Consider the following 20913-nt stretch of genomic DNA (forward strand, 5'->3'; position numbering starts at 1 on the left):
CAGAAAACCAGAAGAGGATGGAGGACGGTAAATGACTCAGCAGACCAGGACTTGTTAAATGACAGTGCCTGCAGAGAAGGATAAAAATGAAAACCAAGGCATTTTACCCTCGAAAACGCCAGAGCCCTGAAAATGCTGATGTGGTCCAGGTGGCAAAAACGGGAAACTGGAATGAGGGAAGAACATGGGAGCAGAGAATGTTCACTTGTTGTTTTTCTAACAGCAAGAAATTAAAGAGCATTCTTTAAAGTTGATACATAGGAATAAAAAATAACTATATTAAACAGTGCAAAGGTAAGCAGGAAAAAATATGTTATTAAATTTAGTCAGATGATGGACAAAACAGAGGGGAAAGAGAATTAGAGAACATAGTAAGGGCAATGTACTGTATAGCTTTATTATGATTATAAATGTATATTTTCAAGCAAGTACTAGAACTGAAACAAAAACTTCTAAATTCAGAATCATACAGAAAAATAAAGCAAATAAACCACATCAGACAATGAAATATTTTAAAAGCTATTAAAAACAACAAAGCAATATAAGTAAACTGAGATCAAATCTATCATGTCAAGAAATATAAATGTATTTGACTCATCCGTTTAAAAAAGTCATATTATATAACAAAGCAGTACTGAATTCTATGCTGACTAAAAATGTATCACTCAAAGTGACACAGAAAGGTCAAAATTTTAAAATGGGCAAAGATATAGTGAAGGAAGGTAGAACAGGAAGCAAGATCTTAATATCAGAGAAGGTGTAATTTAGCCCAAAACTTAATAAACAGGATAAAAATGATGCTCCATAATGGTAAAGAATCCATAAACAATAATGTATATTTTTGTAACAAATAATGTAGCAATAATGTTCATAAATAAAAAATTATAAGAGTGTTAGGGTAAATAGACAAGAACATTATAAGGGGCATTCCCTGGTGGTCCAGTGGTGAGGATTACATGCTTCCACTGCAGGAGGGTACCGGTTTGATCCCTGTTCAGGGAACTAAGATCACACATGCAGTGCAGAGCTGCCAAACAAACAAACACAAAATCCACATGGTAGGGGATTCCAGTTCCAGTTCCAGTTCAGTCGCTCAGTCGTGTCCAACTCTTTGCGACCCCAGGGACTGCAGCACACCAGGCCTCCCTGTCCATAACCAACTCCCAGAGTTTACTCAAACACATGTCCATTGAGTCAGTGATGCCATCCAGCCATCTCATTCCCTGTCATCCCCTTCTCCTCCTGCCTTCAATCTTTCCCAGTATCAGGGTATTTTCCAATGAGTCACTTCTTCGCATCAGGTGGCCAAAGTATTGGAGTTTCAGCTTCAGCATCTGTCCTTTCAATGAATATTCAGGACTGATTTCCTTTAGGATTGACTGGTTGGATCTCCTTGGAGTTCAAGGGACTTTCAAGAGTCCTCTCAGTACTACAGTTCAAAGACATCAATTCTTCATCCCTCAGCTTTGTTTATAGTCCAACTCTCACATCCATACATGACTACTGGAAAAGCCATAGCTTTGACTAGACAGACCTTTGTCTGCAAACTAATGTCTCTGCTTTTAATATGCTTGGCTGCAGTCACCATCTGTAGTGATTTTGGAGGCCCCCCCCCAAAAGTTGCTGTTTCCATTATTTTCCCATCTATTTGCCATGAAGTGATGGGACCAGATGCCATGATCTTAGTTTTCTGAATGTTGAGCTTTAAGCCAACTTTTAAACTCTCCTGTTTCACTTTCATCAAGAGGCTCTTTAGTTCTTCTTCACTTTCTGCCATAAGGGTGGTATCATCTGCATATCTGAGATTATTGATATTTCTCCCAGCAATCTTGATTCCAGCCTACGCTTCATCCCACCCAGCATTTCTTATGATGTACTCTGCATATAAGTTAAATAAGCAGGATGACAATATACAGCCTTGACGTACTCCTTTCCAAATTTGGAACCAGTCTGTTGTTCCACATCCAGTTCTAACGGTTGCTTCCTGACCTGCATACAGATTTCTCAGGAGGCAGGTCAGGTGGTCTGGTATTCCCATCTCTTTATGTATTTTCCACAGTTTGTTGTGATCCACACAGTCAAAGGCTTTGGCATAGTCATTAAAGCAGAAATAGATGTTTTTCTGGAACCCTCTTGCTTTTTTGATGATCCAGCCGATGTTGGCAATTTGATCTCTGGTTCTTCTGCCTTTTCTAAATCCAGCTTGAACATCTGGAAGTTCACGGTTCCCATATTGCTAAAGCCTGGCTTGGAGAGTTTTGAGCATTACTTTGTTAGTGTGTGAGATGACTGCAATTGTGTGGTAGTTTGAGCATTCTTTGGCATTGCCTTTCTTTGGGATTGGAATGAAAACTGATCTTTTCTAGTCCTGTGGCCACTGCCGAGTTTTCAAAATTTGCTGGCATATTGAGTGCAGCACTTTCATAGCATCATCTTTTAGGATTTGAAATAGCTCAACTGGAATTCCATCACCTCCATGAGCTTTGTTCACAGTGATGCTTCCTAAGGCCCACTTGACTTTGCATTCCAGGATGTCTGGCTCTGGGTGAGTGATCACACCATCGTGATTATCTGGGTTGTGAAGATCTTTTTTGTATAGTTCTTCTGTGTATTCTTGCCACCTCTTCTTAACCTCTTCTGCTTCTGCTAGGTCCATACCATTTCTGTCCTTTATTGTGCCCATCTTTGCATGAAATATTCCCTTGGTATCTCTAATTTTCTTGCAGAGATCTCTAGTCTTTTCCATTCTATTGCTTTCCTCTATTTCTTTGCACTGGTCACTGAGGAAGGCTTTCTTATCTCTCCTTGCTATTCTTTGGAACTCTGCATTCAAATGGGCATATCGTTCCTTTTTTCCTTTGCTTTTCGCTTCTCTTCTTTTCACAGCTATTTGTAAGGCCTCCTCAGACAACCATTTTGCCTTTTTGTATTTGTTTTTTTGGGGGGACGGACTTGATCACTGCCTCCTGTACAATATTACAAACCTCTGTCCATAGTTCTTCAGGTAATCTATCAGATCTAATCCCTTAAATTTATTTGTCATTTCCACTGTATAATCGTAAGGGATTTGATTAAGGTCATACTTGAATGGTCTAGTTGTTTTCTCTACTTTCTTCAAGTAGGAAAATTTAAGTCTGAATTTGGCAATTAAGAGTTCACGATCTGAGCCACAATCAGCTACCGGTCTTGTTTTTGCTGATGTAGAGAGCTTCTCCACCTTTGGCTGCAAAGAATATAATCAATCTGATTTCAGTATTGACCACCTGGTGATGTCCATGTGTAGAGTCTTCTCTTGTGTTTTTGGAGAGGGTGTTTGCTATGACCAGTGCATTCTCTTAGCAAAACTCTATTAGCCTTTGCCCTGCTTCATTCCGTGCTCCAAGGCCAAATTTGCCTGCTACTCCAGGTATTTCTTGACTTCCTACTTTTGCATTCCAGTCCCCTATAATGAAAAGGACATCTTTTTTGGGTGTTAGGTCTAAAAGGTCTTGTAGGTCTTCATAGAACCATTCAACTTCAGCTTCTTCAGCATTACTGGTCGGGGAATAGATTTGAATTACTGTGATATTGAATGGTTTGCCTTGGAAACAAACAGAGATCATTCTGTCCTTTTTGAGATTGCATCCAAATACTGCATTTTGGACTCTTTTGTTAACTATGATGGCTACACCATTTCTTCTAAGGTATTCTTGCCCACAGTAGTAGACATAATGGTCATCTAAGTTAAATTCACCCGTTCCAGTCTATTTTAGTTCGCTGATTCCTAGAATGTCGACATTCACTCTTGCCATCTCCTGTCTGACCACTTCCAATTTGCCTTGATTCATGGACCTAGCATTCCAGGTCCTATGCAATACTGCTCTTTACAGCATCAGGCTTTACTTCCATCAACAGTCACATCCACAACTGGGTGTTGTTTTTGCTTTGGCTCTGTCTCTTCATTCTTTCTGGAGTTATTGCTCCACTGATCTTTAGTAGCATATTGGTCACCTACTGACCTGGGGAGTTCATCATTCAGTGTCCTATCTTTTTGCCTTTTCATGCTGTTCATGGAGTTCTCAAGGCAAGAGTACTGAAGTGGTTTGCCATTCCCTTCTCCAGTGGACCATGTTTTGTCAGAACTCTCCACCACAACCTGTCTATCTTGGGTGGCCCTACACAGCATGGCTCATAGTTTCATTGAGTCAGACAAGGCTGTGGTCCATGTGATAAGATTGGTTAGTTTTCTGCGATTGTGGTTTTCAGTCTGTTTGCCCTTTGATGGAGAAGGATAAGAGGCTTATGGAAGCTTCCTGTTGGAAGAGACTGACGAGGGGGAACCTGGGTCTTTTTCTGATGGGCAGGGCCATGCTCAGTAAATCTTTAATCTAATTTTCTATTGAAGGGCAGGCCTGTGTTCCCTCCCTGTTATTTGACCTGAGGCCAAACTTGTAGGGGATCAGTTCAGTTCAGTCGCTCAGTCGTGTCCGACTCTCCGCGACCCCATGAATCACAGCACGCCAGGCCTCCCTGTCCATCACCAACTCCCGGAGTTCACTCAAACTCATGTCCACAGAGTCGGTGATGCCATCCAGCCATCTCATTCTCCGTCGTCCCCTTCTCCTCCCGCCCCCAACCTTTCCCAGCATCAGACTCTTTTCCAGTGAGTCAACTCGTCGCATGAGGTGGCCAAAGTATTGCAGTTTCAGCTTTAGCATCAGTCCCTCCAATGAACATCCAGGATTGATCTCCTTCAGAATGGACTGGTTGGATCTCCTTGCAGTATAAGGGACTCTCAAGAGTCTTCTCCAACACCACAGTTCAAAAGCATCGATTCTTCGGCGGTCAGCCTTCTTCACAGTCCAACTCTCACATCCATACATGACCACGGGAAAAACCATTGCCTTGACTAGACGGACCTTGGTTGGCAAAGTAATGTCTCTGCTTTTTAATATACTATCAAGGTTGGTCATAACTTTCCTTCCAAGGAGCAAGCGTCTTTTAATTTCATGGCTGCAATCAGCATCTGCAGTGATTTTGGAGCCCAAAAAAACAAAGTCTGACACTGTTTCCACTGTTTTTCCATCTATTTCCCATGAAGTGATGGGACCAGATGCCATGATCTTTGTTTTCTGAATGTTGAGCTTCAAGCCAACCTTTTCACTCTCCTCTTTCACTTTCATCAAGAGGCCTTTGAGTTCCTCTTCACTTTCTGCCATAAGGGTAGTGTCATCTGCATATCTGAGGTTATTGATATTTCTCCCGGCAATCTTGATTCCAGCTTGTGCTTCTTCCAGCCCAGCGTTCCTCATGATGTACTCTGCATATAAGTTAAATAAGCAAGGTGACAATATACAACCTTGACGTACACCTTTTCCTATTTGGAACCAGTCTGTTGTTCCGTGTCCAGTTCTAACAGTTGCTTCCTGACCTGCATACAGGTTTCTCAAGAGGCAGGTCAGGTGGTCTGGGATTCCCATCTCTTTCAGAATGTTCCACAGTTTATTGTGATCGACACAGTCAAAGGCTTTGGCATAGTCAATAAAGCAGAAATAGATGTTTTTCTGAAACTCTCTTGCTTTCTCCATGATCCAGCGGATGTTGGCAATTTGATCTCTGGTGCCTCTGCCTTTTCTAAAACCTGCTTGAACATCTGGGAGTTCACGGTTTACATACTGCTGAAGCCTGGCTTGGAGAATTTTGAGCATGACTTTACTAGCGTGTGAGATGAGTGCAATTGTGCGGTAGTTTGAGCATTCTTTGGCATTGCCTTTCTTTGGGATTGGAATGAAGACTGACCTCTTCCAGTCCTGTGGCCACTGCTGAGTTTTCCAAATCTGCTGGCATACTGAGTGCAGCACTTTCACAGCATCGTCTTTCAAGACTTGAAATAGCTCAACTGGAATTCCATCACCTCCACTAGCTTTGTTCGTAGTGATGCTTTCTAAGGCCCACTTGACTTCACATTCCAAGATGTCTGGCTCTAGGTCAGTGATCACGTTATCGTGACTATCTTGGTCGTGAAGATCTTTTTTGTACAGTTCTTCTGTGTATTCCTGCCACCTCTTCTTAATATCTTCTGCTTCTGTTAGGTCCATACCATTTCTGTCCTTTATCGAGCCCATCTTTGCATTAAATGTTCCCTTGGAATCTCTAATTTTCTTGAAGAGCTCTCTTGTTTTTCCTATTCTGTTGTTTTCCTCTATTTCTTTGCATTGATCACTGAGGAAGGCTTTCTTATCTCTCCTTGCTATTCTTTGGAACTCTGCATTCAGATGCTTATATCTTTCCTTTTCTCCTTTGCTTTTCGCCTCTCTTCTTTTCACAGCTATTTGTAAGGCCTCCTCAGACAGCCATTTCGCTCTTTTGCATTTCTTTTCCATGGGGATGGCCTTGGTCCCTGTCTCCTGTACAATGTCACGAACCTCCGTCCAGAGTTCATCAGGCACTCTATCAATCAGATCTAGTCCCTTAAATCTATTTCTCACTTCCACTGTATAATCATAAGGGATTTGATTGAGGTCATATCTGAATGGTCTAGTGGTTTTCCCTACTTTCTTCAATTTAAGTCTGAACTTCGCAATAAGGAGTTCATGATCTGAGCCACAGTCAGCTCCTGGTCTTGTTTTCGCTAACTGTATACAGCTTCTCCATCTTTGGTTGCAAAGAATATAATCAATCTGATTTCGGTGTTGACCATCTGGTGATGTCCATGTGTAGAGTCTTCTCTTGTGCTGTTGGAAGAGGGTGTTTGCTATGACCAGTGCATTCTCTTGACAAAACTCTATTAGCCTTTGCCCTGCTTCATTCCGTGCTCCAAGGCCAAATTTGCCAGTTACTCCAGGTGTTTCTTGACTTCCTACTTTTGCATTCCAGTCCCCTAGAATGAAAAGGACATCTTTTTTGGGTGTTAGTTCTAAAAGGTCTTGTAGGTCTTCATAGAACCGATTAACTTCGGCTTCTTCAGCATTACTGGTTGGTGCATAGGCCTGGATTACTGTAATATTGAATGGTTTGCCTTGGAAACGAACAGAAATCATTCTGTCGTTTTTAAGATTGCATCCAAGTACTGCATTTCGGACTCTTTTGTTGACCATGATGGCTACTCCATTTCTTCTAAGGGATTCCTGCCCACAATAGTAGATATAATGGTCGTCTGAGTTAAATTCACCCATTCCAGTCCATTTTAATTCACTGATTCCTAGAATGTCAACGTTCACTCTTGCCATCTCCTGTTTGACCACTTCCAATTTGCCTTGATTCATGGACCTAACATTCCAGGTTCCTATGCAATACTGCTCTTTACAGCACCGGACCTTGCTTCTATCACTGGTCACATCCACAGCTGGGTATTGGTTTTGCTTTTGCTCCATCCCTTTATTCCTTCTATAGTTATTTCTCCACTGAGCTCCAGTAGCATACTGGGCACCTACTGACCTGGGGAATTCCTCATTCAGTATCCTATCATTTTGCCCTTTGTTACTGTTCATGGGGTTCTCAAGGCAAGTATACTGAAGTGGTTTGCCATTCCCTTCTCCAGTGGACCACATTCGGCTGTGGTCCATGTGATCAGATTGGCTAGTTTCCTGTGATTATGATATCAGTCTGTCCGCCCTCTGGTGCCCCCTAGCGATACCTACCGTCTTATTTGGGTTTCTCTTACCTTGGTCGTGGAAAATCTCTTCACAGCCGCTCCAGCAAAGTGCAGCCGCTGTACCTTACCTTGGGCGAGGGGTATCTCCTCGAGGCCGCCTCTCCTGACCTTGAACGCGGAGTAGCTCCTCTCGGCCCTTCTGCGCCCGCGCAGCCACCGCCTGTTGGACGTGGGGTAGCTCCTCTCGGCCGCCGGCCCTGGCCTCAGGCGTGGGGTAGCTCCTCACGGCCGCACCTCTTTGCGTGGTTCGTTGCGCCGGGGCCGGCGTCTCTCGCGTCGCGTCTGCGCCGCCGGGGCCGGCGTCTCTCGCGTCGCGTCTGCGCCGCCGGGGCCGGCGTCTCTCGCGTCGCGTCTGCGCCGCCGGGGCCGGCGTCTCTCGCGTCGCGTCTGCGCCGCCGGGGCCGGCGTCTCTCGCGTCGCGTCTGCGCCGCCGGGGCCGGCGTCTCTCGCGTCGCGTCTGCGCCGCCGGGGCCGGCGTCTCTCGCGTCGCGTCTGCGCCGCCGGGGCCGGCGTCTCTCGCGTCGCGTCTGCGCCGCCGGGGCCGGCGTCTCTCGCGTCGCGTCTGCGCCGCCGGGGCCGGCGTCTCTCGCGTCGCGTCTGCGCCGCCGGGGCCGGCGTCTCTCGCGTCGCGTCTGCGCCGCCGGGGCCGGCGTCTCTCGCGTCGCGTCTGCGCCGCCGGGGCCGGCGTCTCTCGCGTCGCGTCTGCGCCGCCGGGGCCGGCGTCTCTCGCGTCGCGTCTGCGCCGCCGGGGCCGGCGTCTCTCGCGTCGCGTCTGCGCCGCCGGGGCCGGCGTCTCTCGCGTCGCGTCTGCGCCGCCGGGGCCGGCGTCTCTCGCGTCGCGTCTGCGCCGCCGGGGCCGGCGTCTCTCGCGTCGCGTCTGCGCCGCCGGGGCCGGCGTCTCTCGCGTCGCGTCTGCGCCGCCGGGGCCGGCGTCTCTCGCGTCGCGTCTGCGCCGCCGGGGCCGGCGTCTCTCGCGTCGCGTCTGCGCCGCCGGGGCCGGCGTCTCTCGCGTCGCGTCTGCGCCGCCGGGGCCGGCGTCTCTTGTAGTTGTAGGGGATAGGGAAGTGTAATTAATTTCTTTCAGCCCTATGACAGATCAAATATATAAAAATGTATGTAGGGATACAGATAACCAGAGTAGCATATTTAATAAGATAGCTCTAATTAATATATTTCAAACTATATTCCTTGAAAAATAACTGTATAAATTGGCTAAATATTAAACAACAAACCATAGACCAGATCCAAAAAGTAGAAATAATAAAGAAAATATTCTCTGATCACACAGAATAAAATGAGAAAATAATAACAAAATCGGGGGGAAAATGATCCTTCCATTTGATAATTTTTAAAACCTTTCTTGGAGAACTCTTACATGAAAAAAAAAAAACAACAGACCAAAATCATATAATTTCTAGGGAAGAAAAAAAACTTTTTAAATAGCACTTTGTATGTATGTATGTATCCATATCATAATTTGTTCTGCTATACAATATTCTGTACTATATTCACCGGTATTTCCTTCTTAAAGTCATCATATTTCTTTCTGTATTTGGATAATTCATCCCCTCAGATGCGCGTGTGTGTGTGTGTGATATGTGATAGGCTTCTAATATTTTCCCATAAAGATTATTCCAACACCATTCTTAGTAGGTTATCATTTCTCTTGCGATTCCTCCTACTACCTCTGTCATACACCTGATTCCCATCCATACTCAAGTCTGTCTCTCTTACTGATCTATTCGTCACTCCTTGAGTCAATACCACATAATCTAAATGCTTTATAGTAGGATTTAATCTGGTTGATCATTTGACCCCTGCTTCCTTGGTGGCTCAGAGGTTAAAGTATCTGCCTGTAATGCGGGAGACCTGGGTTCGATCCCTGGGTCAGGAAGATTCCCTGGAGAAGGAAATGGTAACCCACTCCAGTATTCTTGCCTGGAGAATCTCATGGACGGATAAGCCTGGTTGGCTACAGTCCATGGGGTCACAAAGAGCCGGACACGAGTGAGTGACTTCATTTTCTACTTGTCTTTGTAAAAATTATCTTGGTTCTTCCCATTTCTTTACTTTTTCATATCAATTTAAGGGTCAGATTTTCAAGCTCTTTTCTTACAACTCTTAAAACTTTGTTTGTAAGTGCATTGAATTTATCTATTATCATAGGAAAAATTGCCACTTTTGTAACATATATAATTGTATCTCCCAATTTATATAAGCTTTATTTTATATTCTTCCATAAGAGCTGACATCTTCTGTAAAGTTGTTACGTATCTTGTCTCTAGGTACATTACCATTTTGTTACCCTTTTGAATATTTCTATTGCTAAAATAAATTGATGTTATTAAATTTATGTATATTGGTTTTGCATTCAACAACCTTGCAGAACTCCTTAACAATTATTATTCAAACAGTTATATCATCTGCAAATAATGAGGAAATTGCTTCTTTCTTTATGATTCTTATACCACTTGTTTATTTTTCCTGTTTTATTAAACTGGCCAGGACTTTCAGGACAATGCTGAATTGATGCTATAATATTGACCATATTTCTTTTTCATCTAATATTTCACTATTATTATGATGACTATGGGATTCTTATAAGATACTTCCCTTATCAAGTTATGGAAATTTCTTTTCACTTCTGGTTTAAGAGTTTCATTTTGAATGAGTATTGGTTTTTATCAATATTTCTATTCTTATATAGTCATTTATTTATTAATATAGTAGGTTACAGTAATAAATTTGCTAATCTCTTTTAATGGTTCTAGCTTGATCAATGCTGGATTCAGTTTGTCAGCATTTCATTTGATCTGTCTAGGTAAATGAGTCTGACTTATAATCTTCTCTCATGAGCCAACCCTTTGGGTTGCTTTTCCATCTCTGCTTCACTGTCTTCCTTCTATATTGGCCCTGAGAACTCCAAATTCTCACTCTGCTCTGAAGAACAATTCAGCTCTCCATCCCCCCATGGCATTTCTCAATAAGTGATCGAAGAATTTTCACTAAAAGTCTCTCAGTAGCTTCTAAAACATTTGATAGATTCAGAAGAAAAAGCAATGTAATCATTTTATGCACAGATCATTTAAAAATCTGAAATGTAAAATTAATTGTCATTTACATAGAATTTCTGACTATTTATGTTTTTTAGAACAGTGTGTATGAACTTCAAGGACTGACTTAGTTCATACTGGTTAACATGGAGTTAGTTATGGAATTAATTCTCTATCTTAATTAATGTATTTTATTGTCCTGTTCATTGGAAGGACTGATGCTAAAGCTGAAACTCCAATACTTTGGCCACCTCATGCGAAGAGTTGACTCACTGGAAAAGACTCTGATGCTGGGAGGGATTGGGGGCAGGAGGAGAAGGGGACGACAGAGAATGAGATGGCTGGATGGCATCACTGACTTGATGGACATGAGTTTGAGTGAACTCCTGGAGTTGGTGATGGAGGCCTGGCGTTCTGTGATTCATGGGGTCGCAAAGAGTCAGACACGACTGAGTGATTGAACTGAACTGAACTGATGACATTATATATTTGTTGTTTACTCTTGTTAAACTTGCATTTGTCATCATTACCATTGCATAGTATCACAATTCAAAGAACGACCTATCATTGTAAAAGTGGTTTGCAGAAATAAAATAGTGACAAAAATAGAAAAATAAATCCTAAAGGAATAAATAGACTTCGTCAAAGCAAAAAGCTTGAATATGTATGTCATAAGTGGACAATCAATGTGGATAATCGCACAAAAGCAGATAAAAATAAATAAGGAAACAGGGAGATGACAATGAATAATGATAAATAAATTTTATTGGATCAATGATCCTTTTGGTCAAGTGTGTATGTATTAGTCGCTCAGTTGTGTCCAACTCTTTGCGACCCATGGACTGTAGCCCCCCAGGCTCCTCTGTCCCTGGAATTCTCTAGGCAAGAATACTGGAGTGGGTTGCCATTTCCTTCTCCAGGGGATCTTCCCAACCCAGGGATCAGACTTAGATCTCCTGCATTGCAGGCAGATTCTTTACTGTCTGAGCCACCAGGGAAGCCCCTTTGTTCTAATACCTAATTTATTATCTCTTAACATTTTATCAAATAGTACTAGAAGACTTCCAAAACTTCCTTACTATATTCTAATTTATCTACCTCGCTTTTAAACCAACTGACTGTCTCTAGTACAAATGCCAAAAAAAGGATTTCCAGTACAAAACTGTCAAAATTCCATGTTAAAGGTTGAAAGATATAAAAACAATAGAGTCATCATTTGCCTTCATAGTAAAAATAAGCACAATTATACTATACCTTTGCTGATAAGATATAAAACCAGCTTCAAAAATAACAAATATTGTAGTTGGAAAGAAAGCAAGAAATAATCAGTAGAATTCCTTTATCAGAGCTATTGGATTTCTTATAATGTGACTGGCATTTAAAAATCGATGACTGTTATGTATGTAAACAAGCAGACACTGTACTTCATAGTTGAGTAAAATGATTGAATAAATTAGTTGTCAATATAGATTCACCATATATGTGAGAGAGAAGTATTCGATAACTTTTTGTCCTATTTATCATGAGGCTGATTTTAAAAGTAGAGATTTCTGGTTTAATTAAACTTAGTTTGTCAATTATGAAATAGACTTTAAAAAGTACATTAACTCCTACACCAACGTTCATAGCAGCATTATTCACAATACTTGAAAGGTGGTTTCCAAATGTCCCATCAACAGATAAACGGACAAATGTCCAAGAAATAAATGGTAAACAAAACGTGGTGTGTATATATGGTGAAATATTATTCAGCCTTAAAAATGAATGAGATTCTGATATTTGACACAACATGGATGAAGCTTTAAAATACTATGCTAAGTTAAATTTGCCAGCTACGAAAAAGGACCAGTATTGTATTGATGATTCCTCTTATACGAGGTACCTACAATAGGCAAATTTATGGAGACAGGGAAGGTAGAATAGTGGTTGTCAGGGAGCAGGGGAAGGAGAAATGGGGAGTTGCCTAATGAGTTTCTGTTTGAGATGATGAAAAAGTTTTAGAGCTGGATATACTTGGTGATGTTTGCACAATTTTATGAATGTATTTAATGCTGCTGAATTGTATACTTAAAATGGTTATTTAAAGTAGTAAGTTTTTTATTATATGTATTTTACCACAATGAAAAGAAAAGATAGGTAAATTGATATTAAAGAAGCTCTAGCTACATGAGCAGCAAGGAAAGGCATCAGTATACCAATGGAAGATGTTGCTTCCAAATGCAATATGGCACTTATTGGTGAAAACAGTGGAGGTCTGTCTATTGCATGCCTTCAGACCCTGATTTGCTGTTGAGGGACATCATGGAAGTTGTGATTATAAACTGACTGTGGTCACTTAGTATATGTCTCCTCAGCCAATAGGACTGAAACAAAAAGTGAGTACAGGATACTTTTGCACACTGAATTGCTCTGACTGGCAAACAACAACAATAAAAAAAGGTTTTGCAGTGTTTTCTAATAAGAAATCAAATCTTTTAAAATGAATATTTCTGTGGCTATGCATGGCATGTCTCAGGAATATGTTTAGGATGTTGAATAGTCTGGATCTTTGACTTCAGGGTCTAAATACCAGAATTTTTAAATGACTAAATATCACAACTTTTTTTTTTTTTTCAAAACCAATTTTAGGAATCTTTACTTAAAAACAACCATATCTTAAAATGGAGTAATTTTGGTTTTACGAGCAGCAAGCAAAGTACAGAAGCAAAAATGCATTACAGGAGCATTAAGTTCTACATTAGGTCACAGCATCTAATCTGAAATCACACCCATAATATCATTTTTCAGGATATCTGGGAAATAGTTATTTCCCAGGATATCTGAACCATAGCTACTATATTTTGACTTTTAATTGTAAAAAAAAAATTTTTTTTTTAGTAGCCAAAGCAGATTTCACCATTAATGACGTCAGTGTTTTTCTAGGTATGAGAAAATGCAAGAATCGGAACTCATAAAACCTTTTTCTGAAAAGATCTAACTATCTGAAGGCCTGTTCTGCCAGTTTTTTTTTTTTTTTCAGAGCACAGAGTGCCTCATTCCTGATTTTCATCCTGAACTTCTTTCAGGGGGTGTTGAAGGTCAGCAGCTTGCAATGGTCATGATGTAATCTTTGTAGAGGCAGCTGGCAAGTACCAACTTCCAGTCAGCAGGGTCCCTTCATAGCCACATGTCTGACCATGTGACACCATTTCATGGCCATTGTGTCCCGCGGTGCTGGGAAGGCTCATTCCCAGATCTAGGGAAGCGATGGGCCACTCAGTGTGCTAAAATTGGACCAGGCCTTGCAAGTAGCAAAAGTCTCTGGACCACTGTCTTACTAGCCTCCTGGTCCAGGAAGATATTTCCTCTTGTTGCTTTTTCCCATACCCAGAGTCACATTATTACAATTATTGATCTCATATGGAACTGTCAGTTCAGCATTATATCACAGGCTCAGTGAAACAAGTGACATAGAAAATAATATAGCCATAGCTGGAGAATCCCAGGGATGGGGGAGCCTGGTGGGCTTCCGTCTATGGGGTCACACAGAGTCGGACACGACTGAAGTGACTTAGCAGCAGCAGCAGCAGTTATTAGTAAAATAAGAATTATGTCAAGAACTTTCATTAGATAAAGCCTGGTATACCCCAAGTCACCTGACTTCATTCATTAAATGATTATAGTCTGGTGTTAATCTCCTGGTTGTACATTATGGAGCATCCAACCTTTATCTGAAGATTGGTTACTGAGATAAGCCTTAGAAACTAACCTAGAGTGTCCTTTTTAATAACTTAATTAAATCTTTTAGCAGTATCATGTAACAAGGAACTGTCTCAGCAGTGAGTCTTAGTAAACACTAGACCACAACTTCTTAAAACTGAACAGTGGTACAAACAGCTCAGTGGCTGAGAGTTCGACATTTTCCCAGTACCAATCATTTTCTTCACTCATCAGGAAAAACACTTAAGGTATGTCTTTGAATATTAAAAATCACATCCAAATGCTGCATCTGAACATGCAAAAATACCTTGTGAGGCTAATGTCACCAGAGAGAGGATGTGACTCCATCAGCTGCTGTCTCTCCAGCTGAGACCTTTTACCTAGCTTGCAGTGGCACTAAGCCGGGGCTCTTGTCCTCTGGTGAAACTCTGAAAATAGTCTTTAGAGAGAACAATCTCCATAATTTCTAGATCTGCATTTGATCTGAAAGGCCAGAAATAATCTGTCAAAGCTTCCCAACAACCTATAATTCTGAGTTAAGATTTTCTAATTTAGAAAACATAAAGAGCAGGGGGAAACCCAACAAGCTATGGCAGCTGACAGCTCAAGCAGCTCCCCAGCCAGATATAGATTTCTTCATGAATGATTTCAAACAGCATTTCTCCTCTCACAGATAGGAAAAAAACATTACTGCTATTCACTTTTTAATCAGATTTTTACTTTTAGTTAAGATACACAGATACATGGTTTAAAAGGTCACATAGCTCCATAAAGATGCAAACAAAAACAGCAATTTCACATTTCTCATCTCCTCACGCCTAATCTGCATTTTCAGAGGCAACCACTCTGTTGTGTTTTTTTTCTACTGCTTTCTTTGATACCTCTCATTCTCTAATAACATACACAGACTACTATTTTTAACAAATTTTTCCACATTAGATATTATCTGTTGGCTTTCTGTTGTAGAAAAGAAAGGGATTAGGTCCACATATAAACACTTATTTTCTCTTTCTGTCTCTCCTCTTCCCATTATAGCTGTAATTTCTGGTTAGATAATCAGACAATATGTACACTGCCTGACTATATATATGATTATAGAATAGTATTGCTAAGCAAATACTTCTCACAGCTGTATCATGCAGTATATTTTGGTTATATATATATTGCTTTCTCTGGAGTTAATAAGGACTTCATTTCTTCCTTTGCTCAGTTTTCTATATATTTATCACTAATTTGTACCCAAAGTTCTCTCCAGAGGTTTAATTATTGCTTAAGATTACTTGAATGTATCAGATTATCCATCAATTTCCGTTTTTCTTGGGAAAATCCCTCTTAGAGTCCCTCAACTGCTGCTTCAATTTGATCTAGATGTTCCCTTAATGTGATGAACAGATCTTTTCCGGAGATTTTTCTTTCTCCATCCTCTTTTGGATTCCATTTGTCACTTCCCTGCATCCCATATCCTCCTCTTTATTGGTTACTTCCTTGTTTTGGTGGGACACATCATCTAGGAACTTTTTTAGATGGGTTGGTGGGAAATAAATTTTCTGAGACTTGGCATATCTTTATTCTACCCTCATCTAAACAGTTTAGCTGGAGAAGCAATTCTATATTAGAAATTATTTTCCTCAAAAATTTAAAGGCATTGTTCCATTGTCTTATAACCTCCAATTTTTGCTATGAAGAAATCTGGCACTATTTTGATTCTCAGTCCTTTGTATGTGACCTCTGATTTTCACTCCCTCAGAAAAAGTTAGGCTCTTCTGTTTGTGTAAAATGTTCTCAAATTTTGTGATGTTGTGCCTTGACATGAACATTTTTCATTCATTTTCCTAAACACTCATGGATATTTTAACTGACTAAATCCTTCAGTTTAGGGAAATTTTCTTATATTATTTCTTTGATAATTTTCTCCTGTGTATTTCCTTCCCTGTTTCTTTTCGGATCTCCCATTAATCAGACATTGTACCTATTGGTCTAATTCTCTAATTTTCATATTTTTAATCACCTCTTATTTATTTCTTTTTGTTCCACTTTTTGTGAGATTTCAACTTTATTTCTAGCCCTTCTATTAATGTTTTAATTTTGCTATCATATTTTTGCTTTCAAGTGTTCGCTTTTGTCTTTTGAATGTTCTAGTTTGTAGCCTTCTATTTGTACCCACTATCTTCTCATCTCCTAACTCTCTAAAAATATTAATGATGGGGATATTTCCTAAATCTACTTCTGTCTGCATTCTCTCTTTTTCTTTTTCTTTCCTGTTTCATTCCTTTAGTCTTTAGTGTTAGAAGTATCCTTCAGATTCCTGATGTTCACTGGCTGCCTGAATATATTAAAAGTGCAGCATCTTCCTGAGCTGTTAACCTGACTGCCAAGCTTCTAGGAACTTACTGAGGGGAAGAAGTGGGTGGGTGGCAGGGTTGTCTGCCTTTTAGTACATATGTAAATTTTTCTTTCATACCCCTGTGTCAGGATGCAGCTCTCTCCCTCTTATTCAGAAGGTCTATTTCCAGATCAGAGGAGGCAGTTCCTCCCCGAATGGGTGGTGTGGGGTGGTATTTAGAAAGCCCAATTGCTTCTTAATAAAGACTTTCAAGCTCTTTTTACAGACCCGCTTGCCACAGTCTCCCTGGGCTCCACTTTCAGAGACATTTAGCATCCCTAAGTCCTAAGCAGTTCTGCTATCTGGGTTGGCTTGCTTCTGGGAACTCCCCGCTTCCAGCTTTCTGGGGTCTGCTCTGTAAGTTACCATTCATCCATCTTCACTATTAATTTCCAAAATGCTGTTGTGTTCTCCATTATCATTGCCCTAGAGAATGTATACGTTTTTAAAAGTTCCTTTTACTATCATTTAAGAAGAATTTCCAAAAGGTTGGAGGTAAATACATGTTCAATCTGCCATATTCAATCAAAAGTCTTTTCATTTTTCATACCAGTGTTTACATTTAGAATCTTATAATTTTTAAAAATGTAGTGTATCCAAAATTAGGTGTGATTTATGCATGCATTTATGTCCCTTTGGGCAGTAGTTCTCAAAGGGTAGTTCCTCAGGCCAGCAGCATTAGGCTCAGCTGGGAACTTGTTAGAAATGCAAATTCTTGGGCTCTACCCCAGACTTACCGAATCAGAAACTCTGGGCTGACAGCCCAGAAATCTATGCTTGAACAAGCTTTCCATGGGGTCGGTCAGATCTGTGCTGGAGTCTGAGAACCACTGCTGTCAGTGAGTAAGGCATTCTGAACACTAGAGAAACACTCCCCAACTCTCAACCTCAGCTTCAGAGCCTTCTCTTCAAATCCAAACCCAAAATGTGTCCAAGAGAATAAAAAGGCTCTTTTGAGATGACTTCCTCTAACAGGATCCATCTCCTGAGAAAATGTGTATGAATTCAGATGCTTTTCTCTTCCATGACACCTAGTTATACTGCTTTAGATAGTAAACAGACCAGGATCCCTGAGGCCAGAAATGCCAGCAGGCCAAGCATGGCATGAGAAGAAAAGACAGTGGGAAGCAGAGAAGTCTGGTGAGGGGAGATGTAGTCAGATCTCCCCCCTCTTCCATATTTTCAGTCAAAAAGTTGAGGGAGGAACTGCCAGCTTCCCTCAGGGCGGGGAGCCTTGAGGAACCTCTTGGAACAGGAGGAACTTTGTTTGGAACCCTGTGGTGGTTGCGTGCCGTTGCCCTCTGCCTACCTTCCGAGCAGCAGAGGCTGCTGGTCATCCCAGCCACTCACATCCCTCCCCACCCCACCCATCTCTGTGATTCCTCTGAGTTCCTCCATCTGCGTCTCATCTCCCTACCTTCCCCTCTTCTCCTTCCCCACCTTGGTGAAGCTCTTTGCACGTTCTCCTTTGGAACAATCACAACCACTCTCCCTTTGAGCTCTCTCCAAAGTGGAGTTAATACTCCCTTTCCACCTTCCCTCCCAGGTATGTCTTTACTGTCATTTATACCTTTGAAGCCTTGATAAAGATACTGGCAAGAGGATTTTGTCTAAATGAGTTCACTTACCTCAGAGATCCTTGGAACTGGCTGGATTTTAGTGTCATCACTCTGGCGTGAGTATTTCTCCATATTGATCTGTGTATGACATTATAGGTGTGTCCAGAAAAACATCTACTTCTGCTTTATTGATTATGCCAAAGCCTTTGACCGTGTGAAAGTGAAAGTGAAGTCTCTCAGTCCTGTCCAACTCTTTGCGACCCCATGGACTGCAGCCTCCCAGGCTCCTCTGTCTATGGGATTTTCCAGGCAAGAGTACTGGAGTGGGTTGCCATTTCCTTCTCCAGGGGATCTTCCCAACTCAGGGATCAAACCCGGGTCTCCCTCATTGCAGGCAGATACTTTAACAAACTGTGGAAAATTCTTTAAGAGATGAGAATATCAGACCACCTTACCTGCCTCCTGAGAAACCTGTATGCAGGTCAAGAAGCAACAGTTAGAACTGGATATGGAACAACAGACTGGTTCCAAATAGGAAAAGGAGTACGTCAAGGCTGTATATTGTCATCCTGCTTATTTAACTTATTTGCAGAGTACATCATGTGAAGTGCTGGGCTGGATGAAGCACAAGCTGGAATCAAGATTGCCAAGAGAAATATCAATAATCTCAGACACGCAGATGACACCACCCTTATGGCAGAAAGCAAAGAGGAACTGAAGAGACTCTTGATGAAAGTGAAAGAGGAGAGTGAAAAAGCTGGCTTAAAACTCAACATTCAAAAAACTGAAGATCGTGGCATCTGGTCCCATCACTTCATCATAAATAGATGGGGAAACAATGGAAACAGTGACAGACTTGTTTTGGGGGGGCTCCAAAAGCACTACAGATGGTGATTGGAGCCATGAAATTAAAAGACACTTTTAATTTTTGCTCCTTGGAAGAAAAGCTATGACAAACCTAGACAGCATATTAAAAAGCAGAGACATTACTTTGCCAACAGAGGTCCATCTAGTCAAAGCTACGGTTTTTCCAGTAGTCATGTATGGATGTGAGAGTTGGACTATAAAGAAAGCTGAGGGATGAATAATTGATGCCTTTGAACTGTGGTGTTGAGAGGACTCTTGAAAGTCCCTTTAACTGCAAGGAGATCCAACCAGTCAATCCTAAAGGAAATCAGTCCTGAATATTCATTGAAAGGACTGATGCTGAAGCTGAAACTCCAACACTTTGGCCACCTGATGCGAAGAAGTGACTCATTTGAAAAGTGACTCATTTGCTGGGAAAGATTGAAGGCAGGAGGAGAAGGAGATGACAGAGGATGAGATGGTTGGATGGCATCACCGACTCAATGGAAATGAGTTTGAGTAAACTCTGGGAGTTGGTGATGGACAGGGAGGCCTGGTGTGCTGCAGTCCATGAGGTCACAAAGAGTCGGACATGACTGACCGACTGAAGTGAAACAGGCTGCCATTCTAGGGGTGTTATCCTTATCTCTTTTCAGCTTCCTCATTTGGGACTGTGTGGCCCAGGGTCTCTTTGCCAAAGACTCTTGCTTTGGGAGTCATTTTCCAGGGTTAGTCCCATACCCCCAGGGAGAAGTTGGAGACCTTAAATCTGAGCTGATAACTGGCCTGTCAAAGTGGTTGTACCTCCTGAACATGAAGATCTTTCCCTGAGGTACCAGTGCCCAAGGAGATGGGTTGGCCACAACCATCTGCATGGGTAGTACACAGAATCTTCTAGATCACAATGGTGTGGTAGTGGTTTAGTTGCTAAGTCATGTCCAACTCTTGTTATCCCATGGACTGTAGCCCGCCAGGCTCCTCTGTCCATGGGATTTCCCAGATAAGAATACTGGAGTGGGCTGCCATTTCCTTCTCCAGGGAATCTTCCTGACTCAGGGATTGAACCCAGGTGTCCTGCATTGCAGGCGGATACTTTGCCACTGAGCCACCAGAGAAATTCTTGCATCTTCTCAAAGCAGCCACTCTGAAAAATATTGCCATAATTAAATCAGGGTTCATGTCAGTCTATGGATGCAAGTGCCAGTAGATTCTCAGTGGCTGTTCTGGGTCCTTCTTAAGCTCATGTTGCCCAAAATTGTCCTTATTTATGCTGCATAAATTCCCAAGACCCTCTTCATGCAGAGATGCTGACTGATTTCTGGTCCTACAGCTATGCTGGTGAAGTGACAGATCTCCGAGGGATCTCAGGCCTGCGGACGTTCAGAGTCCTTAGAGCTTTAAAAACCGTGTCTGTGATCCCGGGTGAGTGACTTTAACCAGCACATTTACTCATAGAGCTTATGTTGGTTTCCACAGCCTAACATTCCACTTTGATTTTCACAAGAGCCCTATAAATTGCCAGAACATGTACTATTGTCCTCATTTAAGAGACAAAGAAACTGAGGCCCAGAAAGTATAAAACATAATCCCAGATCCTCATCACTAGAGGCAGTTGTGACCTGGAAACCTCATGTCCTGATTCTTAGCCAGCGCTCTGTCCAGGGTAACTCATGGTGTCCATAAAGGACAAAAAGGTCAGGTCCTTGTTTTACTTTCTCATTGTGGGATTCAGGCAAGCCC

General features: G+C 41.8%; 1 protein-coding gene across 1 annotated transcript in view; it reads left to right on the forward strand.

The window, feature by feature from the left end:
* Positions 1 to 20913, forward strand: part of SCN10A (sodium voltage-gated channel alpha subunit 10) — a 111535-nt gene that overhangs the window by 28870 nt on the left and 61752 nt on the right. Inside the window, exons 5-6 of the mRNA XM_088831687.1 lie at positions 18315 to 18443; positions 20504 to 20595. Of these exons, the coding sequence (XP_088687813.1) occupies positions 18315 to 18443; positions 20504 to 20595 (221 nt within the window). The remainder of the gene's footprint in view (positions 1 to 18314; positions 18444 to 20503; positions 20596 to 20913) is intronic.

This window comes from Moschus berezovskii, chromosome 24 (assembly GCF_049115385.1).
Source record: "Moschus berezovskii isolate FMDL1 chromosome 24, NW_MosBer_1.0, whole genome shotgun sequence".
Taxonomy (NCBI): Eukaryota; Metazoa; Chordata; class Mammalia; order Artiodactyla; family Moschidae; genus Moschus; species Moschus berezovskii.